The following is a 26,711-nucleotide window of genomic DNA, read 5'->3' as shown; positions in this document are numbered from 1 at the left end:
CTAAACTATCTTGCTCAATACTCTGAAAAAGTGTTTCCAGTTTCAATTTATGGGTACAGGCAACATAATTGTGTTTCAACCTTCAGAACAAAACACTTTAAATCACTTTCAGGCACAACTATGCCAAAGGCACTGACGCACAGAACTTGATGCATAACAAGAGTTATTGCAACATGGTATCATCTGATAATGTCAAGCCCGGCATGGCCAGCATTATGTCAGAAAAGAAAAAAAAAACATGCAGAAATCTTGTGAGATGCACAAGGTTAGTTACATTAATGTGCTGCAGCTGCAAAAGATGCAAGCACTGTGGCTTAGGAAGCACTAGGAAGAGCAGAGTGAGATATCTCCATTTCTTAAGACCATTAGGTGCAGATGCCTCTTTGTTGGCTTCTGCCTGGACTGGTGCTGGGCTTCTAAAAACATTAATCAAATCTTGTGGATGCAAAAGTAGCAAAAGGTGGAAAAAAAAAATTAAATCTCGAGTGTGTGCAGCAATTTCACATTGTGATCTGTGACTAGGACATTTGTGTAATACTAATCAGTATAAACAAGAGCTAGAATATTGGTGTTGGTGCACCCTTTCATAATGTGTGCAATTTTCATAGTGTGTTATTGCTGATTACAATATTTCTTTTGGCAACAGAATGGTCAAACTGCTCTGCATATTGCGGCCATCAACAACTGCATGGAAATTGTAGAGAAACTGCTACAGTACAAAGCTGACCCCAACATCAAAGACAAGGTACGAACCATTTAGTGGTTTGCAGCAGAAACATATTACCTTGATCATTCTGCAGTATCGAAAAATTTTTACTTGTATTTGGATGCTTCTGGTATTTTCACGGTCACTTTGCACACATTTCTTCAAATTTGTTCATCTGTAGATACACTCCTGTTTTTGCAAATCCAGTCAAATGTGGATATACCATGAATATCAGGAATTATCAGATGTAATAGAAGTGAGAATGTTTGCTGCCAATATCAGCGTGTAGCAAGTTATATGCCTATAACAATTATTGGACAAAACAAAGGTGGTTAGTGTCAGATGCGACTTTGTTGCAATGAAATTTGACTACCATAATGTTCTACTCTAAGCATCCGTTTTTTTGCATGCCCTTGCAACTGGAGAAGAACGCAAAAGGAATACTAAAGATTGCAAGCAGGGCGTGTGGCTATAGATGTGCAGAGATGCCTTGGTGTGCTATTTCTAGAACTCCCCATAATTGTATTATTTTATTGGCTACAACAATTTCTACAACAATTCTACCACAATTTCGTGGTATGTTTAAGTCCTTAAATTCAAGAAAATATGGTACTTGTGCTTTACCTGCATTCACATTGTTTTCTTTCACATATTTTCTGAATTTTGTTTTTCTGTTTTTCTCACCTTTGTTGTAGACACGGAGACATAGCTACACCACTTGATTTGCATGAAGGTAAATGTTTTGCTTTTGTTTTAATTCCCTCAATTTCTTTTTTTCTCGTATTATTGTCAATGAGTATTATTGTGTCAAAATTACTGTCTGCTGAGGTGCTCATTACTTTTCATTGTTTCTTTTGTTATTCCTCGATCAATATGCCTCTTGTTCTTCATCTGTAATTAGTGAATTTTACCTTGTTGAACGTTGCAAGTAAATGAGGTATGCATAAAAATGGAATGACAGCATCTCGTGGCGAAATAATAAGGTGGTTGCAATGCTAGTGGGCTAGTGTTATCAGAAGATTGTGGTGTCTTCAGGCCTACCGATGAGTGGTCAACCTCTGTACCATCTGATGCAATAAGTACTTTACCAAAATGAAAGGATTATGAGTAACTAAAGTTGCTGGCTGATAATACAGATGTGCTTGATTATTCAGACATCTCCCCTTCACTGCCCCTACCCCCATGGAAGTTAAAGGACATCTCACCATGCCCCATTACAAATTTGAGTTATACACTGGAAGTTGTAAAACGTTGTCTACGGAAATTATTTTTCAAAGGGGTTTCTTATTGGAGGGTATAGAAGAAATTTAATGACCTGTTACCGTACTGACTGCCAACAGAGACTCACTCTCTCTGCCAAGTGGGATGTCTGTAAGCGACATTCCTTCACCTCCTTCTGCCATACCGGAGCCGAAGGACCGCATTGGGTTCATGTGATGAGCGCTGCCTCCTTTTTCTTTTTTTTTCCTCACTTCTTTTTTTGCTGCGTGGCATATTTCCAGTGGTGACGTTGCAAGTTCCAAATTGGGCAATTTGCCAAAATAACATGTCATGATGAGTTCGTTTGTGTTACTGCCGCTTTCTGGCTGGGAACGTCGCTTCCTCGAGAGAGAGCGGACGTCTGGAGTTTTGTTTGAAATTTTAGCTGTTCTTTCAGTGCTCAGCGCTGTAATACTTTGCAAACACGACCGTCAGCATGTGAAGTATGCATTGTGCTTGTCTGTTTAAAATGCTGTTTAAAATGATCAAACCTGGTGAGAGGCCCTCTAACTCTTTTATTACCACACCTGTAGAAATTTATCGATTTTTTTATGCACCGTTATATGTTTCTGTTCGAATTCTACTAGCAACATCATGCACCCGCAGAAATGACGTTTGAACTTTAGCTAACTTTTGGCAGATTGGGGAGGCTGGAAAAATAAAACCTTTAGGCATCATCGAGATTAGCCTCCTATACTCCTAGCAGTTCTTCAATAAAAAGACTCGAAAATTCGCTCTTCGGTCGATTCAGCAAGATTGTTTTATATGTTAGCAGCAGCAGAGACACAGAAGCTTCTATCGGGTTGTCATTTTTCTGATGAGATGTACAGGCTGTTTTAATGATGTCTCAAACAACAGTAGGTGCTCATGAGTGCATGTTATTTTCATTACTGTGTTCGAGTAATGTCAAGTGCAACTCTATTACACCCCGTGGGTTTCTCTTATTCATGAGTGCATCAACAGCATATGCACAAATTATTACGAGCAGTCTGTCCTGTCGTGTAGGGTTTTCACTCGCACAAGCGCATGCAGTCGATTACAGAGCAACTTTCAACCAAAGCTTGACTAACTGTGTAAGCTCTTACATCTTGAACAGCACCTGTCGAAGTGCCCTTATTCGTTACTGTACAATATTGTGCAATATTCCACATTACTGTACAGCACTGAACAGGAACTGAACAATGCATGTGGAGGATTCAACGCCAGCTGAATGCACACCAGACCACTTTGCTTGCCCAGAAAAGCTGAGTGAACGAAATAATCAACTATGAGCAGGCTTCTGATTGCTCCCTGACTTGATAACGGTTGCTTGGCAAGCCTAAAGAATGCAGTAAAACAGAAACCATGTGCCTACTGCAGTTAGTAAAAACAAATGCTCCCTGTACAATGTGAACTTACCCATTTTCACATTTGCGAACCTACTGCTTTCCCACATAGCATGGGCATCACTATTGCTAGTATTCACACAAACAAATTTTCATAATAATTTTTTTACATGATCTGAGTTACAAAAACTGGGAAATAGGAACCAGATGCATATTTTGTATATTTCAGATTTTTTTTACTCTTAATACTGCAAATTGCAAAAATTGCAAATTATTACTTTCAATAAATTTTTCTTGACCTGCTTCTTCGAAGTTTCACATAAGAGTTCCCAAATTTGTCTGAGTAACTATTACTGCTAGAAAACCATTCAACACAACAGTGGTCAGGCTGTAATTTTATGTATCGCGGTATACATTGCAACTACTACATCTTGAAATAAAATGTTAAAACATAAAAGCACCGATAATGAGCACATTTCTTGCGGTAACGAAAGAGTTCATGTGTATGGAAGACAGAAATTTCAGGCACTTTAAAGTACGTTATGTGATAATTTGAACTTCAACTCCACAACTGTGTGCAAACTGAGTTGCGCAGAAATAGCAATATTTTCATTTTATATGTCGCCTGCATGGTTGTTGGCCATTTTGCTGGAACCTGGTCGAAAACGAAACTTGGGAAGCTTAGTCGATCTAGTAGTCACTGATGATGATTCACTGCATGCATTCACTGTACTTTCAGCTATCTGTAGTGACAGCAAGATAATGGTCGAGATAGGAGCAGCTATTTTGTAGCGATGTCGTCCGCTCTATTCTATGCCACCGTTATGTATTGTCCATAGCCAGCTGATCCCCATTGATAACACGTGCGGGGCATCGCTCTGACCACTGAGTAGAGCATATTAGAATAAAGTTGAGTGAGCCAGATGGAGCTCCCCGCTGAGGGGCCGCATGACGAAAAATTGTGTGAGGGTGCTGTGAGCGAACTGGATTCGGGCAGAGATGCGCTCTGCAGCATATTCGATGTACTTCTGCTATGGTGCGCTGAGAGTGGTTACGCATGTATGCTCTTATAGTAGCACTTTATTTCAACTGCAGATTTATATTTACACTCTTTTATTTAAAGCAACATGACGTTTTCAATTTTGCGTGAAGTGTGTGGTTTGCTAGCAACCACGTGTTCATTGTGTGGATGCCTAGTCTTTGTTGTAGAAAGTTGTACAGTATATTTTTTTAATGTCTTTATTTGCTTTAATGTGCCCATGATTCTTGTCGGCTGGTACCAGTTGTAATTTTAGCCCGGTGAACTGCTCTTTTCACTACTGTTTTCTAAACGTAACATGCAATTTTGTCTCAGCAACCGCTGAGCTGCAACGTGAAGTTAAGAAAATTTTATTGCTATCATGTTGTTTCACACCCTATTGGTGGACTGTTAAAAAACAGTGACAATAACCGAAGAAAACAGTAGTATAGGCAAACTATGCGGTGTGAGGAGAGATGTAAATGTCTAAACTTCTTGGTAAATCAAAGCATACACAGGCATATTCACAACATATATATATATATACTAGAAAAATTATCAGACATTTTAAATGCACTAATGGAAAAAGTCAAAACTCTCGATTGGAATAAGCGTGTTTGCAGTAACAAACACGACACCATGCACCATATCTTTCTGTATGATGGTGCCGTGAAATTTGCTGTATCTACCAGAAGGCGCAGAGATTCTTGCACCTTTGCTGCTATTTGCACATGAATCACTCTTTTAGAGGAGGTTGTTAACCGAAAACACCGTGTATGGATTCAATCCGGCTACAAGCGAAAAGCGTGTGCATGTTCTCATATGCATTTGCGTATGCTGCTCTTGAAAAGCCTGTCATAGCATTCAGACCTTTCACGTGGTACCCAGCCTTATGCAGTTTTACGTCCATCTTTCACATCAATGTTTAGTAAAGCTTTAGCGAATTGTACTTGGTTGATAGTTACTATGATGTAAAATTACTTTTTACCCCATGTGTTGCCATTTAAGATGGCAATGCATCTTCTCAACACGGTGAAAGAAGTTCCATGTAGTTACATGCAGTCTTCCCATTCTCTACCTTTTCATGACTTTTGGGCTTATGTTTGTGCAATGACTGTTCTTTTGCAGTTATTTATTCTGGATTTGTATTTAAGAATAAGGAAATCTGAATACTTTAATGTGTCTAGTATGCTACCTTGCATATTGTTACTGCTTGCGAAAGCACGAATGCAGGTAGCATCCTGCTGCCAGCATTACCTATGCAAGCTCATGATGCACATGACAAATGCTTTCAGAGAGCTTCACTGCTTATAAGTAGGCTACTGGTCTTCATCTGCTGCGTTTGCTACATTTCTTCACAAGTCAAAACAATGTCTGCCTTTCAAAGTCTTGAACTGTGAAAAGGCCTTGGCTAGATTTTTTTATTGCACATACCAGATGTTAATTAAGGGCTGTTCTTTATCTTTGTTTTCATTATATGTTCTTCTACAGTCTGGGTGCACGGCACTTCACCATGCTGCACAGCGAGGGCATCATCTTGTGATGAAACGACTGCTGCGGAGTAATAAGATGGACATGGATGACCCAAACTATGTGAGACAATGGTTTCAGGGAATCTCTCACTCTCTTTTGCTTTTTCCATTGGCGGAAGTTTGTGTTAAAAGTCCTATTACAATTTTGTTGTTGTGAAAACACATCATGTATTCCAATTTGTGTGGATGAGAAACTATAGTCTTGATTTTTTCCATGAGCTGCACATTCTAGGACCAGATATTGTAAGGGGTGGTTGGTAGCATAGAATCAAAGTTGGTATTGGCATTCACTGGCAAAGTGCCCATTTGTATAGTTCACAGCTTTAATGAGTAACTGATCAGCAAGGACAAAGGTGAGGACAGGGTATAAGGCACAAGCCAAAGTGTTCCAGTAACCAGGAACCATAACAGCTTGCAAAAGTGACACCGCATCTTAATCTAAGAGCTGTGCTCGATTGTTACATGGTGTTGTCGTTTCTACGTTCTTTATTACAACTGGGCTTGTTGTTTATCCATTCCTTCTCAATAATCATGGCTTTAAAATCGTCCTGTATGGCTTCTTGACGATGTGGTTCTTATCCCTTCTCATCAACCGGCTACATAATCTTCGTCTTCTTCCTTGCATGCTTGCTTCACTGTCTTCCTTGTTAACTGTGCCTATAACTTGATCGTTCCTCTTCACTGCATACATCAAATTCAGCATATGCATATCAGCAAAATTAAATTGATGAATGTTGGCCTTTGTAGATACTATCATATTGACTATGTATAACATCACTGTTTGTGATTTCATACACCTTGCCTTTCTTCTGGAGTGGTACCTGCCTGTCACTCAAAACTCTGAAAGGCCCTTACAGTTCCATTCTTCCTGAATTCACCTTGAAACTTCTGCTTTCTTCTCCCTCCACCTCTTGTTTGTGTGTGTCATTGAGTGAAAATGTCACGAATGAGCTGGCATGATTGTTGTGCTATCACTTTTGAATCAAGTTTGAATGTGCTATGTACTCCCTTTCACTTCTTATGATTTTACACGCTCATTACTTCTAAATAAGCTTTTTGGTAGGTCAGCGTTTCTTCAGAACTGCACCGTTCTGAATGCTTAATGAGCCAGTGATAGTAAACTCAGCCATGAGTATGAAGAGCTGTTTAACAGGCAACAAATGGACTGTGTAGATGCACTGGTTGTACCAACAAATATTCTGAAAGGTATTATAAGGATACAGAAACAAGAAAGGCAGTGTGCCAAAGGCCTTGCCTATCTGTTTAAATACACAGTAACTGTTTTTTCTTTCTTTTCTTTATTTGCAGGAGAGGAGCACCCCTTTGCACTTAGCAGCACAGAATGGCCATCAGGCAGCTGTGCAGATCCTTTTAGAACATGGCTGTGATGCCTCTATCACTGATGCTGTAAGTGTGACATTCTGGCATTCCAGATTTCTGGATTTCTATGATTAATAGACAGAGCTGCTCTGGAACAACTTTTTCTTTTGTAAGCTGTAACATAGTGGCGTTACATTTCTGTTAACCACCCTGTAAATGCACATGGACACTGTGTTATCACTGGCTATCATTGTTGTGTTATGATCATTGTATTATCAGGCTGTAACTTTTTGGACCACTTACAATTTTTTGAAGACAAGGTCTCATTATCGGGTCAAAGAAACTTAGTGTACCTGGGATCTGGGTATCTTGTAACCATTTCTAGAAGGAAACGGTTGGTTAAGTGACTTGTGGATGTTGTATGAGCGTGACAATGGTATTAAATCATACCTCGTCATTCTGAGAATACTTAGCAATTGTCAACAACTAAGAATAAATAAAAAACAAATGCAAGTAGCCGTAAATAGGATAAGATGCAGGTCTCTGAGTCACTGTTGCCCACTGCCGTGCCGCCACCAAGTGCTATCTAACTTAACTGTCATGCCCTCTGCTAGATGTCGTGCCCTAATTCAGTAGGGTGCCTTGCTGTGTTCTCACTGCTGTGCACAGTGGGAGGCAGGGCACACACATCGATGCTAGAGTTCGGAGGGTCGGGACTGGAGTAGAGCTGGGTCAGAGGATCACATCTGAGTGTGCATGCACGCTGTCATTGAGTGCGTGTGAAGAGGAAAGCAGCGCACTGACCCCACTGATCTACTCTGTGGCTGGCATTGGCAAAGCTCTAGTGCAGTGCAGTATTTGAGTGTGTGTCAGCATAGCATGACTGAACGGCACAGTTTCGCTATGCTGGCGAAAAGGAGACACTCATAAAGTCTAGTGCCTAGCGCATTCAGCATGACTAGCCACATTCGGCATGCTTTGGTGCAGATGGCGCGCGAATAGCGAATGTCTTATCTCACATCGAAGCTGCTAGACCAGAGTGCGTCGCGCGTCAGCTTGGCTGGCTGGCAGCATGCTGGCCTACAGTTCGAATGGAGTAAAGAGAGCATGCTCAGTTTGCACCTTTGCCAACTGAAAAAACACTTGCTTGCCATGCGGTTGTGTGCATGTGCTGTGGCAACAGCTAATCGCTGTGCTGCTGCGGACCATGTTCAACACTCCAAACTATAGAAGGGGCAAATCTTGGACGATTCTGGCATCGCCAGTGTGACGTATCCAACTTGCCCATCATCTCCGATGTATCCAACTCAATGTCTCGCCCAAATGCATGATTCGTATTGTCCCTGCCAAGAGCCGCAGGACGTCAAGCAATGTTTGGGGGCCCTATCAGGAAAGTGTCGCCCAAGACAGACGCATGGCTGCCGAGATGTCTGAAAAATATGAGCGTCTCCTATGTAGGGTGACGGCCAAGGAGACCTGATGGGCATCATTGTAATTGTGTGTGAAATAGGATATGTTATGAAATAAATGAAGTGAACAGTAAACATGAAAAAGAGACAAAATAGAGACATATAATCAACACTTAATCATCAAATCAGTTGAACAACCATGTACGTCGATGTTGTCTTCTTTAGCATCAACACTTGGTCGACACTGTCCTTTTTCATGCTCACTTCTGCTGATGTAGCCAAAGTTAGTGCATGCTACAAGTGATGTTCAACGAGAGGTCACTTTCAAGTAAAGGTCCTACATGCTTTGCTTGCTTAACTAAGTTTGTGTGTTGTTGCATTGTTGCTTGGTGCATGTATTGCTTACTAATTACTGTAGACTCCCATTAAATAATTTTAACATGTGGGGAACAAAATGCGAACATTTGGTTGGTTTCAATTAGACCCAATGAAAGAAGTGTCTGCTTAGCACGAAGTGTTCATTTGGTTGAGCCAAACTTCCACATCCACCACTGATGCCGGCAAGTGGCCTTAAAGGGGCCCTTTAACACTTTTCAAGCAACCATTTTTTGTTCGCAGGTTATGTAGGTTGACGGTTGGAGAGATAAGTGCAAGAATAAAGCAGTGATAGGGGTATGTAGTCCGAGGTTATTCAACCGAGAAATTTCAAAATACACGAAAAAAACTTTCATTCCCTGAACTCAAATTTTGCAATCGTCTGTGCTCATTTCGCTCACCCACTGGTGTAACCCCTTGCAGCCAATGGTAAGTGCCTACATAGTGGAGGTCTGCACCCCATGGTTGCCTATATGTTCATGGACTCCGGTTACTCTGGTATGCTGAGTAGCGTCCGTTACCGCGGTAAAAAAAACACCTTCGTGCATTCTAGCACATTTCATGTTTTCCATTAATGGTCGAGCAACCTGGGACTGTGCAATATCTCTTTTCTTCAGGTCAGGTATAGTTCACTATGGCACCGCAAACAACAATGCACTGGTGTGAGAAACCTGCACCACGTCAACAACACTCATGAGTGTATTGCAAGGTGCAAAATGAGGCAACTAGGCGGCAAGTCTGCACACACAGGTACACAAGCGAGAAGAGAAGCTGTTGTGTTCAGAGGCCAGAGGCGAAAGAACAGTCAGTGCCTCCTACCATGTTTTGTAGCATTTTCTTTTCCGACTGAATCTGTTTGTGTTAATATAAAAAGTAAAGCAATCAAAAATAAAATTGCATCTTAATTTATCATGTTTTGCTGCAGTGCAGTGGTTACACGCAACTTTGTTTTTAACCAGTCACAGAGGAGTAAGTGGTGGTAAATCGGCAGGAATGTAGTGATACATCTATGTAACCTGCAACAGAAAGACACTGGCTTGAAAAGTGTTTGAGAGCCCCTTTACTCAGCAGACTTGGGACTGGAATTTGCTAGATGCATGAGAAGCAAATGGTGCTTTTGCAGTAAAAACAGCTATGCCAACGTCGGTGATGACGTGGAAACCTGTAGCTAGAAACAATAATTGAGGTGGTCTTCAAGGTCCACACATGATACAGCTGATAATGCCATGAATACTTCTGCATTTTTTTTTACCATGATGAGGGCATCAAAGGATCTTTTAGCAACCTAGGCTTCTTATATGTCAGCTCTTGTGATAGTACACAAGTTCACACAGCACCAGCAAGCAACAATACTCAATTGCTTCAGAGTGCATTAAACAACACTTTGTATCATAAAAATTCAATAAGAATCTCTTTTTACATCTGCCTTTAAATTTTAATGCTGGTTCACTTATTGTTTTGTGGCATGGATACTTGACTGTACCATGGATGTTAGATATTTAGGTTTGTGGATAATTTTTGTTAAGGCAAAATCAGATAAGATGTACAGATTTTCATTAGCATCTTTGAGCTTGTCTTAATGTGAGCGTACTGTACCTCTGTTTTGATACATATATACATTGCTTAACACTACTCAGTGCACAATGATGAAAAATGAAGTTTTTGTAGTTGATTCCTCCCTGTCTGAAACCATCTGCTCACTCAACCTTGTTGGTATTGCGTTACTTTGACTTCTACAGTCAACTTCCATTAATTTGACCCTGACAGGACTGACGAAATCAATTGAGAATTATCTGGTGGCTCAAATTAAACAAGAGGTAAAAAAACAAATTGGCAGCGCCCATCTCATGATGACTGTTGACGGTATTGCGTCTAGCATTGAATCAATATAGCAACAGAATGTATTGCCTCCGTCGAAACGAGTTATGTATTAGTTGTGTACTGCAGCTGGATCCCTATTTTGCACTTCCCGAAGAACACTCAATGCCATCTAGTGCTGTTGCCGCAATGCCTGCACATAGCCTACAAAATGCATGCTGCACTGGTGCATATGAACGCTTGGAAACATGTCATGTGGCAACTGCTCTTCTTTCTGGACACGCTGTGCCATCTAGTGGTGCTGCTTATAAGTCCACACATGGCCTCTGAGATGAGAAGCATGGCACTTCAGTGACTGCAAACACTGAGAATTGTTCCCTTGCTTTCTGCACACTCAGTGACACACACCGTATTTACCCGATTCTAACGCGCCCTCAACTGTAACGCGCACTCACTTTCCGTGACCAAAAGAAGGGGAAAAAAAACCGCCCTCGTTTGTAACGTGCACCTGTTTGCCATGACCTAGAAAAGAAAAGTCCTTTACAGTACCGTGCACTTCATTATTTCATACAGAAATACAACTTTCTCTCCTTTGGAAAAACAAAAATTTACTTCCAGTGCACTAAAGTTGCAATAAATAAAAAAAGTGGTAGTTTCGCCCGAAAGGCGAAGCGTCGATTGCGATAGCAGATTAGTAGACAGCTATACGAAAAGTAAGGATGGTAGTTTTATTGGCTGTATAAACTTTTAAACATTATTCGCTTACTAACTAGATTAACAAGCATGGTGTCACACACACACAAGCAAACATGAATACGTCTCACGCAATGACCGCTGAAACTTTTTATCAGAACGCAGAAGTGAGAAAGTGCAGTAGCAGGAGCGAGCGAATTGACCTTTGTGCAGCCTCTCACTTTAGCGTGAACTAAGCGACGAGAACACAACGCGGTGTGCCTAGATGCATAGACTGCCTCCATCACAGATAGCCTTCAAGATAGCGGCCACCGGAGTAGAACGCCTCTCCTGTTTGAGCCAGTCCCTAACGCAAGTTTCGGGAACTCCGGACGCCCGCGATGCAGCCTAATTTCCACTGGTCTGTGCACATGTGATCACTTTCCTTTTAATTGCAGCATCGTGATGAACACTCGACATGTCTTCGCACTCGGCACTTTCATGCTGATAAAGCAAACACAGAAAACAGGAAGACGGACGGTGGACTAACCCAAGCACATATACTACAGCACATGGAGGAAGCTACGGCAGCTAGGCTCGAAGCCTGCGTGAGGGGGTCATTTTTAAATGCCGGTGGTGATATGGTAACACAGATTCAGGGTCGTACTCGATTCTAATGCAAACACAATTTTTAGACCCATTTTATGGGGGGGAAAGTGCACGTTAGATACGAGTAAATACGGTACTCAGTGACCCAAGTTGGCGAAACATTAATTGAAAAGTGGCACATACCCAATAAACTTGTGGCACAACCTGCTAAAGCATCGGGTTGCTGTCCTTGAGGAACCTTTGTAATGTGGGTTCGATTCCTCTTGGCATTGGAGAAATTTAAGGGATCTTTTTTGTCATTGTAGAGTGGCACATACCTAGTTACCCAAGTTGGTGTCAAAAACATTCATTAAAGAGCTGCACAGACTGAGTCGCACATAGCCAGAGCACTGGCTGTATTTAATTCACACCACTGATTCACCAGCAGTATTTGTCCCAATTTTGAAAACACCCCTATATCAAATGCGCAACTACCTTTTATGGGTTCAGAGTAGAAAATTAACATAGAAATGATATTAGAACTCCAAATACAAAGTAGAAATTGAATGTGCACCAGATATTTTAACAAAAGAACACTTAGCATGCCTCCGATTCTGGCAATAAGGAAAAGACAAACCCAGCAAACTTTACCTTCACGGAATGGAAGTTTGTTTACCTAATGTCCATCATCATGATTTTCAGACAGCACTTCATTGCTGTCTAGAACCACAACATGTCATTGTTTTTACAGTCGTACAGTGCATTTGATAGTCTGCATTTATTAAACAACACCACGACAATCACAAGCAAGATTGTGGCCCACATCAAAACTAACCACTTTGCGAGTTATCCTGCAATGCGTGGTATTCTCTGGAACGCCAAGAACACATGACATGCTTTGTTGCTGCTTAACATGTAAAATAACAATGTTTCAATGTGTTATCATAATCAAACTGAAAGTGGCGTATATTCGTCGTCATGCTATGAGAAAAAACGGTTTGTGGCCATCTATGGTCACCATCTTATGATGGCAATAGCAAAGTTGGCTTTGGTGTTTGAACATCACGAATGCAGGTTTGTATTGTATCAGATTGCACTTCCCAAGCAATATTCAGGTGAATTTATTTTTTGAAAAGAAAGTGCACATTAGAATCAGGTGAATACTGTAATTATTCATTGTGAGCTACCATTCTCACTTTAAAATCTTTCTGGGGCAGGCTGAAAATAGGTGTTTTTGGTGGAAGGTGGCGTCTGTTTGATGAATTCACTATGCCCTAAGCACAGCCAAGACGGACATTGCAGCTTGTGGTGTCACCAACTGTGGTCACCAATAGAGTCGGGCTCGTGCATGATGACCAGCCAAGTTCAAATGATCTGGCGAAGGCTAATTTCACAATCAAAATAAAAAAGTTTGGTCCTGTTGGTCCTGTAGAAACGTATGGGCACTGGCCAGGACCTCTGGTCGAGATCGAATTAACCGAAAAATCGAATTATGCATAGTCAAATTAACGAAGTCTACTGTACCAGCAAGCAAAGACCTTGACTGTTTGGAAGTGTGGAACTATCCACTTTCACATAAGAAGTCGCTCTGAGTTCTGTCTTCTCTTGCATTTACAGAAAGCCCGAACTGCACTTCACATTGCAGCTTCATTGGGTCACCTTGATGTGGTAGAAACATTGTTGCAGTTCAAAGCTTCACTCACTGTCAAAGATAAGGTGAGTACACATCTTCCATTTGGTGGTACACAATGGTCCTTTATGAAAGCGAATGCATGAGCATGTGGCCTATGCTTGACGGTGGCTGTTTAGAGCGCAAGCAAGTGGCAGCAAGACAAAGAACGTCGCTTTTGATGTAATCTATTGGCAGCCAGGATAACCAAGCATGGCCGATAGGCACGTGCCTGCTGGAATTAGCTGGACAACCCTCTGCATGACTGTTGAGCAAGGAGCGGGGCCTGCAGTGCAGCATCTGCTGCTAGCAAACCGTGCTGGGTACGCGAGCACACAGGAGACGTGGAAGTGCTAACATATGCTCAGTAGTTATTAGGTACTTGCAGTGCACATTAATGCGTAAGCATTCTAGGGCTACTTCTCTCGGAAATATGTCCGTCCATCCATCTGTCTGTGTGTCTGTCTGTCTGCAACGGGTGACACGATGCACTCCATGCATAGGTATACGTGGGGTCCTATGGAAGTATATATGAGAATGCCTTATGACTACGTATGACTACTGAGATTTATGACTATGACTATATATAGTGAGTACTGAAGAGGTATAAAAGTAATTAGTTAAGTGTAACTATGATTAATTGAGGGTAATTAAGAATAGTGAGGCTAATTAAACTTAATTTACGGTTAATTATTAGATTAATCAAGAGTAACTAAGGTTAAATCAATGGAGCCTAATCAATAATAATTAAGGGTGCTGGAAATTAGCTCACCCTGATTAAGCAATATTAATTATGAATTAATTGCTTATACAAATGTCTTCATCATACATTTAATTAAGCATAATTTGTCATGTAATTAAGCAAACATCACCATTATATAAATGATTCACCTATTTAATTAGTGAATAAATTAATTAGGTTTAATTGCCACAACCAAAGTGTGACCCGAGTGAATCACTCTCTCCTAAACTCCTCTGAATCGGGTAAGGTTTATTCATGCTACACAGGGAAACAGGCAGCCAGAGCTGCCTACTGCAAAGGGTACACTGGGAGTACTTATTAAATAGCAGGCATGTGCTGGGCACTTCCACGTTTACAATGTGCTAGCATACTGAGTGCAGTTTACTAGCAGCAGGTGCTGAGCTGCAGGCCTCGCCCCTTGCCTATCCGTGTGGCGTGGGAGAGAGTCCAGCAGGCTCTTGCCTATCAGCCGTGTCTGGTTATTCTGGCCGCCAATAGATGATGCCACAAGCAGACGTGCTTCCTCTTGCTGCCTCGTGCTGGCTCCCTAAGCAGCCTCCACAGAGCGCAGTCCATACGCTTGCGTGTTCTCTTTCATAAAGGACCACTGTGTACATCTCATCCATTGTCTCCACATGTAGGCACCACTAAAACTGAAATAATTGTTTCACTTGTACATTTTAGTGATATATGGGACCAACAGAAGCTTCAGTTGAAAATAATAATTTAACTTTTTTGCTGCAAGTAACCTTAGAGCTTTATTTAATTGGTATGTTATGTACCAGAACTACAATGGACAAATGGCCATACTTAAAGCCATGCCTATTAAAACATTCGGAGCCTAAAACAAACAGCAATTTAATGCATAGATTACATAGTTTCACGGTAAGGAGTAAAACATTGAAGGAAAGGTTGGAGCTTGTGCTAATAGAAATTACTGTCTTTATATTGTTTTGTGTAGTGCAAACAGCATATTTATGCGGAGAAGCATACAGTGCATATGCTGTGTTTTGTTTCTTTTCCAAGTCTGTGCACTCTTTGCACTGTACAAAAACAGTGTGAATTATAAACAAACTAGTTTTGATGTCTTTATGTATGATACAGTCAAATGCCTTCATAAGGAAGTCCTATTCTTCATTATACAGGGAACTTCGTTGAAAAGCTGGCGCACTGTACGGCTCACAATGAAGCATGCTCAGCACGTTCAACAAGACAAAAATCACTATTTAACATGAGTTCAAGGGAGATATAGTGAACTAAGTCGCAAATTTTTTTTGTGTGCGCTTTATCTCATGCAATGTGCGACTACAGCCAAACTTACTAATCCAAGGTACACACCATCCTCAATGGCGAAACGCTGGAGCGATGCAAGCCAAAGCTGCAGATCGTCAAATGATGCTCTCAGTTCCTTTGCCGCTATCACTTCGCTTTTACAGGCTCTTCATCACTGTTGGCTTCGTTGACATTCGTGTCCTTCGGGCCCTAAATGGCTTTGACGACATTGCAGGTCATCAGTTCCGAGTACATTTTCACATTGTCATCAAATGCAATGTATTCGTCAGCCATCACACTCACTACTGTGTTACAACAAGCAGCTAACGAGTTTAATGATTCCTGGAGCACTGCATGCAGCAGGACCGTAACACTCCCTGATATCAGCATGCTGTGGGTCGCTAGCGCTGTGTTGGCACTAGTGCAGAGCACAGCTCAGTTGCGTTTGTGGAGAGCAGTAACAGCACTGGTACGTGGCGTCCATTGTAAAGAAAGAATTCAGCCGTTGCGTATGCATGATTCCTTCGTTGTACAGACGAATTCGTTGTAGTGGTATTTGTTGTAGAGGCGTTCACAATACTTATAAAAGATCGGAATTCAGCCAAACCATAACGAACCTTCAATTAAACAGGGCATCTTGTAGCAGAGGCATTTGGCTGTATATAATGTTTATATTTTTCGTCCCATACCTCCTTATAGCTTCGTGCTTTTTGTCATATATCAGATACTAGATATGAGTAGTCTGGATTAGTGACCATGACATGTTGACCTGCTGTCCCATGCCCTCGCATTTCAGCATGGTAACATGCCTTTGCACCTAGCCGTTCTGGGTTGCCGTGCCAACATGGTCGACTTACTGGTGAAGAAAGGCGCACTGGTAAATGCAACCAACAATGTGAGTTCCAGTCCGACACTTTCTGAAATGGAAAGTAGGCACCTTATTTCCATACCTGCACCTTGCAGTGATGCTGATGACCAGTAAGAATGTCTCGAGAAATTATTGAGAAAAAGGATGCCTTGTGTGTTACCTTCTGTGTTGTATGTGCAGCTGAGCACATACGTAGCTTGCGCGCCATGTTTCAGCGGTAATCTGCAGCGTGTGCAAAGAATGGGCATACTGAGACGGTGTGGGATCTTGTGCGCTGTCCTCCCACGCATTTAATACTGAAGGTTGTGTAATCTAGAGTTTTAGATACGCATTGAAGCGAGAGGCAGGCGAAGCATTCGCTCTGTGCTGCTGGTGCTTTTCATTATACAGTTGAACCTGACTATATCGAACCCGTTTACATCGAATTATTCTATATATCGAACAATTTCTGAACGCGGTATATAGCAAAAATTATGCTTACATTGAACAAAAATAGCAGCAATTCCTGATATATCGAACGTCAAGCGGCGGAAACGTGCTCCCAGAAGTTAGCTTTCCCTCGTGGTAGTGGGGAAACCCGGCGGCGCGGCTCCATCCAACCGTTCTTTCTACCGTGATCGCACTGATGTCGTGCTGCCTCGGGCGAGCCGTCGATACCCCCCCACAAAAAATGATCCTGTCCCACCCGCAGTGCTTGCTCAGACAACCAATCAGAGGCTCTTGTGCCCTCATCATGCAAGATGGTGCAAGTGCGAATTGTCTTGCTGCTTTTCTGGTTCATTGTGTTTGCATCTTGTGGGCTGTCTCCCGCAGTGTTGCCGTGATGAAGCAGCAAAATTCGCCTTTCCTCATGAAGCTTGAAATCATAAATTGGGTTGAACGCAGTGAGAAGTCAGATGACCCCGCAGCGTGCAAGATATCGAGGAGCCCTCTCAGCACAATCTTGAAGAATAAAGGGGAGATTAGGGCTAAAGCGGCCAAACTCATGACCTGGTGCCCATAGTGACCGACGTGTATGCACGGCCGTGTACAAGTGGTTCATCCGAAATTGCTTCAGACGTGCCGACTTCCGCGTACTCGGTGATGACTGTGAATTCTGATGAATGCGACGAAGCCGTTGCCGGTGTTGATGAGGTTTGGAGCATGCTGTCAATTTCCAGAAGTGTTCGACGAGTTTGTGAGTGCAGATGATGGTGTCGTGACCACGGGAGTGCCTGAAAAACGAAGGCTACATTGCCGACATTGTACCGAGCACAAGTGAAAGTGGGCACAATGAGGAAAGCAACGACGGTCTGTTGCCTACAGCCTCTGAGGTGATAGGTGCACTCGCACTAGTCCGGTGCTTCTGCGTGAATATAGAAGGTTGCGGCCTCAGCTGCTCCGACTCTTTAGACGTGGCGAAGTGCATGCGTCGCAGGCAGTGAGATTGCCCAAGCAGAAGGAAATACAGGACTATTTCGTGCAAAACTAAGCTAGTTTCATTAATAAAGTGATTTTATAAAGGGTATGTGCTTTTATGACGTCCAATTCTTTAGCAGGCTTATATTGAGCTCTATATCATACTGATAGGCGTTTTTTCGTGAGTTTGATATAGCCGGGTTCGACTGTAGTGTCGTCCCGCTGCGGGTGACACTATCCGTTGCAGGGACAGAGTGGATGCAAAAGCATAGTTGGCTTCACCTCATACCACCGATGTGAAGATGTCACTGACAGGGCATGAAACCACGTCTTTCATTACTGACTCTAAAATTGAACAAGATGACTTTTTTTCTTATTCAAATTTGCTTTTTCCGATTGCCTCACAGTTCAGAAAATTTTGTAGCCCATTGCATGTAAGAAAAATTCATCACTGACTATACTTATTGCATAAAAGGTCAAATTTTTAGTATAACAATATTTCACTGTAACGAATAAAATTGTCACTTTTACCGACTTTATTATGTTCAGGTTTAACTTTGTATATGTATGTATAGATGATGCAACTGACGATTGTCTTCTCCAGACCACCGTCAGTAGTGTTTTGCTCCTCGAAGAGGCAGGACATCTGTGAGGTCCTGAACAACACTTTACAATATGGTGAATGCAGTTTAAATCATGGACCCAGGACCTCAGAGAGGTGCAACGTAATGCTAATGCATGTCTCTCGCATTGACCGCTAGATTGCCACTGAATTTTCTTCTTTTTCTCATTCTGTTGCGTAGACTATACCTTTGTTACTTCAGAAACAATATTAGGACAAGAAAGGGTTAAGCTAAAATATAGTCAGATGTCCTATGCTTTGCCGTGAAAACATTTTGCTTCATATTATGATTGTAACAATTTAAATGTGCCTTCTCCACATTGTTAATGTGCAGAACTGCCATAATATGATGGCTCTAAGCTGTCTGACATAGTGTGGCTGGCATGGAGTTGCTGTGAACTATTGCAAATCTCTGATGCAATGCATATGAACCAGGTGCAGGCAACTCATTCTTTGTTATATGTACTTACAATCGCTCTGTTCTCTCAGTTAGCATTTACATCATTCAGATGCATGTCAGTGTAAGAGTTAGCAATTTAAAAATTATGTCTAGCATCTTTTTGCTGTGTGTTTAGGAAAACCATTGTGGTATCGGATAGTTTGGGCAATGAGGCACTCCTCTCCTTCCCCATTTTTTAAATTATTTCCATAGTAAAAAGCAGTGCCCTTGCATTTCACCCAAAGCAGTCAGTAAAAGGGGTACAAGGAAACTGGTTTATATAGGTGAACTTAAAAATTACTTTTTATTTTGCCTTGCTTTATTTTATTTTTTTAGAATGTGTGTAATAACTTAATTGGAAAAAATGATGTCATAGAAAAGGCGACATGCCATTGAGTGAACTGGCAATATGCAAAAGTTGTTTGGTTTGTTCTTCAGCAGCGTGGTGTGCCTTCTTTTTTCTTTCTTTTTTTCTGTCTACAGTAGAGAAAAAAACTAAGGGTTTGAAAGTTTTCATGAGAAATGTATGCATCTTTGTAGCGTCTACAAACACCACTGCACATAGCAGCGGAGCTTGGCTTCACTGAAGTGGTACAGGTGTTGGTTGGCCATGGGGCAGACCTCTTCCTCCCTGAAAAGGTGCGTACACGAGCTCTGCTTCGTGAAGGGAGGCCAGCTCTGAGTTTGTCACTGCAGAAGTGCAGTGCGTCCTGCATAACGCTGGCTAAATGCTACAAGATAAAACAGTGTGGTACTTTTGAAAAGATATGACGTGTTCTGGATATCAACACTGGCCAATATAATATCTGAGAATAGAACAGTGTGTCGTCACCAGAAAATTGAGTTACCTGTGCCACTGGCCAAGTAATAAGGACAGGTGAATCTGTCATCACCATTAAGGTTTGCTGTGCTCTCTGCAACACTGGTTAAGTTAAGGAAACAGAACAATATATATTTGAAGTAGTGGATAGCTTGAGGGTACTTCCAATCATTTGACAGGCCTGGTGCCCTGTATGGCAATGAAAAGTTGTGCATATTCCTACAGAACATACCTTTAGAATTTGGTTTGTTCTGTGATCTAAGTTCTATGTTCTATGTTCTAAGATAAGTACCTATCTTCGTGCATGTGCTGTTGAGCAGGAGAGTAGGATTCTGGATGTGGTCTGACACATGACTAGCCACACCAAGAATTGCATCTGAAAGGTCTTGAAGTGGTTTTAAGAGATTCGAGCTGGTTACAACTGGTTATAAGAGTCAGAGCTGCCTTCTGAGTCGAACCGATATGGATGCTGAGTTGTGTCACATGCCTATTACTGTATGCATGCCATGCTATACTTAGGCATGTTTTAAAATCTGCCTTGCATGTATAGTAGTCAGGGGCACTGACATGAAAATCAGTGCCACTTAAAGTGTAACTCTATGAGATTAAAATTTTTCTGTGGCAGCAGCAGCTTCATCTTTTGAATAGCTTTCTTAACTTCATGGTTTGAATAGGCTATCATAACAGTAGCTTGTTTAGCATTGTGCAACTTTGATGCTTCATAGAACCTTGACCACGAGCATGTGGTAGTCTGCAACAGTGAATATGCATCAGTGCCAAAGTTATTGCATTACTCTAGTAACGCCTTGATGGTATTTATTTATTTATTTACAGAATACTGCAGGCCTTGATAGGCCCAAGCAAGAGGGGCAGTTCAATGATGACATAAAAAACAAATCCGAGTTATGAACATAAGCAACGAGGATATATGGGAAGAGATAAATGGTTCAATAGTAAACATATTAGGCAGAAAGCAAACATAGATACATACAATAAACACAAGCAATCACCAATAAAAACACTAATAACATCATTAGCATGCACCATCATTGTAACTAAACAGACAACAAGGAACCATACAGGTGTATTATAACTTAATAAAATCAATAGTATTAATGCTCCCTTTTAAGGCAGGTGGTAGTTTGCTTCGGTCTCTTATTGTTTGAGGAAAATCGAGTATATAACTGTGTTAGATTTGGGGTTGTATGGAGTTAAAAAGTGGTCATGATGACTCCTCATTCATCTCGTAGTTACAGGGCGTAGGTATGCTTCAGGACCAAGAAAAAACTGGTTGCGTTTTCAGTGTCACTGACATACTGGTATGTTTCTGTGTTTCTGTATGTTTCTGTCTTGTACATTCTCCACTCTCTCAAGTCAGATGTGTGCAGTAACACACAGTTGATGAGCTCCTAGATAGTTCCACCATCTGCTGTATATTTCAAAAAGTATATTTTCTCATCTCTCTGGGTTTGCTCAGTCTGGGTTTTTGTTAGTGTACTGTGGAACATGCCCCTCTGTGGGTGTGATTGTGCCACACGGAGCACGCTTCCACAGATGGTAGGGGTGGCTCCTGTACATTGCAAACTGCTACCGTAGTGATCCTCCGTTAAAAAATTATCGCACCATAGCACAAGGCCACCACTCTTGCATGTTTCTGTCATCTGTCGTACATTTATAGAAGTGATTCCTTTCTTTATTCTTCTTTGACATGACAACACTATTGTGGAAGCATGCATATTAGAACAAAACTATGTAGGCAATAAAAAACTAGAATAGGAATGCGAGAACCATAATAAGAGTACATTTGCTATCATCTACATCATTTTTTCTCTTCTGCATAACCAAAAATAAACTTATGTTCATTTTATATTATGTGAGGAAAAACCGACACTGAAATGGTTAAGTAAAAATGGAAAGCTTAATCAGTTAATTTTATGCCATGTCTGGAGTGTATATATGTGCTGTTCTTTCATAAGGGCTGTGGTAGAGTCTGTCTATCGAATTTTGAAAAATAAAACGAACAGCTTTGCACTGTAGCATCTTGAGGGCGTCAATGTTAGGTTTTGTGTAAAGGTCCCAAATAATGCACTATTTCAATTTAGATCTGATGATGGACGAGTAAGCTGAAAGTTTAGCTTTGGCAGCAGTGCACTTTAATTTGTACCTTAAAAGACAAAGTTTACAAAATTCTGAGCCACAGATGTTAGAGATAACTTAGGTTTCTGGTTGTAGTCATCACACCTAGGTGCTTATATTCATCAACTTGAGTGAGTGTATGAGATGGAAGGTTCTACTGAAAAGAAAAATTCCTTTTGTTGGTTAGTTTCATAAAAGTTTTATCAACATTAAACTTCATGTCCATTTGGCTGCACCATTCAAATATCCTCTTTAGGTTAGCCTTCAGAGTCACGTGCTGATCATTGGAAGTAGTATCACTGGCAGTAGTGACTTCAGTGAACAAAATGGAGTCATCCGCAGACAACCTGACTTGGACCAGTTCTTTAAAACTATGCCAACAGTGTCATTAATATAAAATAAAAGTTATGAGGGCTCAAGAATACTTCCTTGACAGATGCCTGAATAAACCAGTAATGGGTTAGAGACAAACCTGTTAATAATGACAAACTACATGCAGTTAGTTAACCATGCTGAAATTCAATTGATTAGAAATAGGGAAATACCTATATATTTAAGTTTATGAATGAGCTTAGCATGTTAAACAAGGTTGAACACATTACTAAAATCTAAGAATATTAAATCAAGCTCTCCTTTTTTTATCCAGGATACTTGTAAAAAAATGAACTGTTACTAATTGTGCAACTGTGGAAAACCCTTTCCTAAAACCTTGTTGCAGAGCGGAAAGTATGCTTTTCTCGTTTAAGTACCAAGTTATAAAATTTGCATTGATGTGCTCAAGCATGTTATGACACGATGGGGTAAGTGATGTGGGTCTGCAATTAGTAAGTGCCAAAGAATCTCTGTTTCAAAGACAGGAATGCTAAACTCCCAGAAAGATGGGAGTTAAGCAGTTGAAAAAAAAAAATGTACAAAATTTGATGCCAAGAAACAGAGAATTTCTAGATAACGACACAGAAAAATATTTGGGATTATGTTGGAATCAAGAGAGGATTTAGTTTTCAGGTTTAGCAGCATTGAAAAATACAAGGTTCTGGCACGAAGTCAGAGTCAACACAAAATGTCAGGTTATTATTATGTGTGCATTCATGTTCATCAGCATAAGTAGGGACACTGTGGAAGTAGTTATTGAAGTTATTAGCGACGTCTCATGTGTACAAGCAATATGTCATTTCAGTCTGGAGTTTGTATCCTGCAAGTGCCTGCATTGCAACTTTATTGCTATCCACTGAAAACAGTCACTTTCACTATCACATTGAGTGCATAATGAAAACTAAATATAATTCCTGTTTATGCAACCATGGCATATCAGCCTTTCTTCCCATTTTGTGGTTGTATGGGCAGGCATCCGGATGCGCATTCCAGCTAATGGGTAAAAAAATTTATTTTAATTTGAGCCTGTGTGTGTTATGTGCATAAATGTGACCTGTGGTTGTGAGCACATGTAAGAAATTATTATGGGACAAACATCAGTACTATGGCAACACAAATCTAGCCTTTGCACTTTTCTCATTGTGTTTTATTACTGATCTTGTGACATATCTATCAAATAAGATTTGATAGATGTGTCGGAAAATGCGGTGAAAGTATTCAAACTGAATAAGTTTAGTTGTTGCGGTAAGGTTTTGTTTTTATGTTGATACCATATGAACACAATTTTAGTGCACATAGAAAGTTCCCTAAAACTCTAGAATGGAGCATTGGAACAAGATCTCTCTTTTTTGTGGACAGGGTGGACGCACAGCGCTCTACATAGCTGCACGTGGCAGCTATACAGCAATAGTGGATATGCTCATTACGGCCGAACGGGAGATCAAGCACAGGAGCAAGGTCAAAGAGCAGTCAGTTACAACACTCCAGGTGAGATCAGCCTGGAGAGAACAAAATCAATTCCTATATGTTCTTTGGGGAATCTGTCTTTGCATGAGTCATTGCCTATACATGCCTGCTTGCCACTTTTTTTTTTTCTTTTCAATAAGCATTTGTTATGGAGACATATGAGCAGCACAGAGTCACTTCAACTGTGAAATGAGAAAGTATTCAATTTTTTTTTTTTGGCATTATAGTGAGGGTTTCATTCCACTTTCTGCTGCTGGCATGAGTGTTGTGCAAATGGACGATGGTATTTCCTCTAAGTGGACATGTACAATGTGCAAGGATACATGCATCTGAATGGAGCACAGTGTAAATACTGGGTTGAAACTGCCTATTTTTTAAATGAATGCAGCCTGGTACCCGCCAGTTTTGCAACAGTCTTGTGGACATCAAGGAGGAAAGTGTGGCAAGCGACCAACAGCAGCATTCTGGTGCCGAGAATGCTGAGGATGGGGAACAGTTGCAGCAGCAGCGACAGCAGCAAATGCAGCGCTTGTCCTGGACCCTGGCCAAGGAAATGCTGATGCCCAACGACTGGAAACATTTGGCCCGACACTGGGGATTCACTCCTGAACATATCAAGGCCATTGAACACCAGTACACGGGTAATCAGTTGCATTGTGTACTACTGCTCATTAATTGTATTACAGAGGCCAAGTGTCTTTTAAGCACAGCCGAAATTTCAGTTAGTGTATTTGTGCCCTAGTACAGCGTGTCTTACATAGTGGTTCGTGGATCCGTGTTTATGGAACCATGCTCTGCTGAAGATCCACAGATCTCATATTGAGAGCCTTATATATGGACTTCCAAAGTGGAGGGGTCCACAAAGATAATTGTAGAGATGCATTAATAACAGTGAAGCTGCATCAAAAGAGTGAGGTGTTAGTGTGGCAAGGCATTTATAGTGACCTGGGGCAGTATTCTCATCGCAATCACTTTGGGTGATGGTAACCCTTTCGTAAGATTTCGCATGACTTGGCATCAGATGCATCCTAGTGCTACAGCCAACTTCAGTTAATTCGACTGCAGTTTGATTTTGCGGTTAATTTGATCCTGACCAAATTACCCGGCCGGTGGCTATGCATTTCTATAGACCCAAACTTTCGTTATTTCGATGCTAAAATTGTTCTTCGTGTAATAGTTTGAACTCGACCAACCAGAACGCATGTGCCTGACCCCTATGGTGACCTCAATAGCAACTCTATTAGCGACAGTGTCTATCTTGACAGAGCTTAGGGGACAGGGAATGTGTTGGACACATGTCATCTCCCATTGAAAATACCTACTTCTGGCCTGCCCAAGGTAGATTTTCAAGCAATAATCGTAGCTCACAATAGACAGTTTTTGACTAGGGGACCCAAAGGTCTTGCAGCCCGATAGAGAACATTGGTGCCACTCTGCATGCGTGAGATGCAAAGAGAGTTTAGCGTTTGCTTTGGCAACACTATTTCACAGAAATAGTGCTCCGACCCGAACTTGACACAATAGTTTTTCGTCAACGAACATGGCGGCATCCATCAAAGCAATGACTCTCACCTTGTACCACATTCTACTCCAGTCCTTGTAAACCTGCAACCATCAAAAACAATGAACAATGCCGTACGCTTTCGCTTTTGCTCATTTAATGTAAATGAAAGGGTTAGGCGAGAAATTGTAGTTTATTTGAACAATAGTCAAACTTGAAGGCCGCCAGGCCTAACACATATGCATCTTGTTGCTATGGGGAGGCCTGTCTCGTTGTCAAGTCGGCCAAGGTTGAATTTAGAGTTTAACATGACACCATTAATTTATTATAAACGCCCTACACTAGCTCTCAGACATGTTATTAATGATAAAACACATATCTAAAAAGCGATTATCTTGCTGTGCTTTAAATTACTTTTTGTTGACTCTTCCATTTTCGTTCGTCGAAGTGCTTCAAGCACACAATACAAAGGCCATGTGCGCAAAGATCTTTGGGGCCACAAAGATAGGGGCCCCTATTCGAGAAATCTCTAATGTCTGATTACAGTATTTACCCGATTGCAATGAACGCCTTTCTTCTTTTTTTCCCCATAAATTTGGGCTGAAAATTGCCTGCATGGTGCAATCGAATACAAAACCAAAACCGCCTTTACGGCGTTCGTATGCTTTACCGCACAACAGAAATATATTGCGGTGAAGCTGACTAAGAAACCAGCCACCATCGTGCAACATTGTGCATTTAGGCCCCAAAAAGTTGGGTGTGTATTAGATTTCAATTTTGTCCACGAGATTTAATGTCATTTCTACGTTAGTTTTCCTCTTTGCACACAAAGAAAATGGGTGCACATTTTATTCAGGGGCGTGTTAGGATCGAGCAAATACTGCCAAATGAATGAGTGGTGTTTTATGTTTTTTTCTGCATCTTATTTAGTTCGACCCGCCGGATAATTCGATCACTTTTGTCGGTCCGGTCAGGGTTGAATTAACGGAAATCGACGATATGGCCAACAGCGCTACTAGCACTACGTGAAGATATTGAGCTTGGCAGAGCGCCAGAATTGCTTTCAAGCCACATACGCCAACGCGTCCAATGCCAAGTCGTGGATGAAAGTGACACCATCTCCGAAAATGATCGCCTGGGAATACCACACTTGTTTCATAAAGCCATGTTTTGCCCATTGATTCTGGTGAAATTGTAAACAACCAACAGATTTGATGTCAAGCTAGATTTCTGACTTCGACTTATCATCACACTCACTTCTGGCATGTACCATCACCACTTTCATTGGGAGCAGAATAAGTGGCACATAAAGCGCCTAAAACGAGTTCCTTAGAGATTGAAATATAATGACAATAATTTTTAATGACTCAGTATGTTATACC

General features: G+C 41.2%; 1 protein-coding gene across 1 annotated transcript in view; it reads left to right on the top strand.

Moving 5' to 3' along the window:
* The window catches only part of LOC142572335 (uncharacterized), a 46,402-nt gene that overhangs the window by 5,563 nt on the left and 14,128 nt on the right, over positions 1-26,711 (top strand). Inside the window, exons 6-13 of the mRNA XM_075681359.1 lie at positions 647-745; positions 5,801-5,902; positions 7,150-7,248; positions 13,641-13,739; positions 16,503-16,601; positions 19,574-19,672; positions 23,721-23,849; positions 24,217-24,469. Of these exons, the coding sequence (XP_075537474.1) occupies positions 647-745; positions 5,801-5,902; positions 7,150-7,248; positions 13,641-13,739; positions 16,503-16,601; positions 19,574-19,672; positions 23,721-23,849; positions 24,217-24,469 (979 nt within the window). The remainder of the gene's footprint in view (positions 1-646; positions 746-5,800; positions 5,903-7,149; positions 7,249-13,640; positions 13,740-16,502; positions 16,602-19,573; positions 19,673-23,720; positions 23,850-24,216; positions 24,470-26,711) is intronic.

This window comes from Dermacentor variabilis, chromosome 2 (genome assembly GCF_050947875.1).
Source record: "Dermacentor variabilis isolate Ectoservices chromosome 2, ASM5094787v1, whole genome shotgun sequence".
NCBI classification, from domain to species: domain Eukaryota; kingdom Metazoa; phylum Arthropoda; class Arachnida; order Ixodida; family Ixodidae; genus Dermacentor; species Dermacentor variabilis.
The sequence above is the reverse complement of the archived record's forward strand: the minus strand, read 5'-3'. Positions and strand labels throughout refer to the sequence as shown.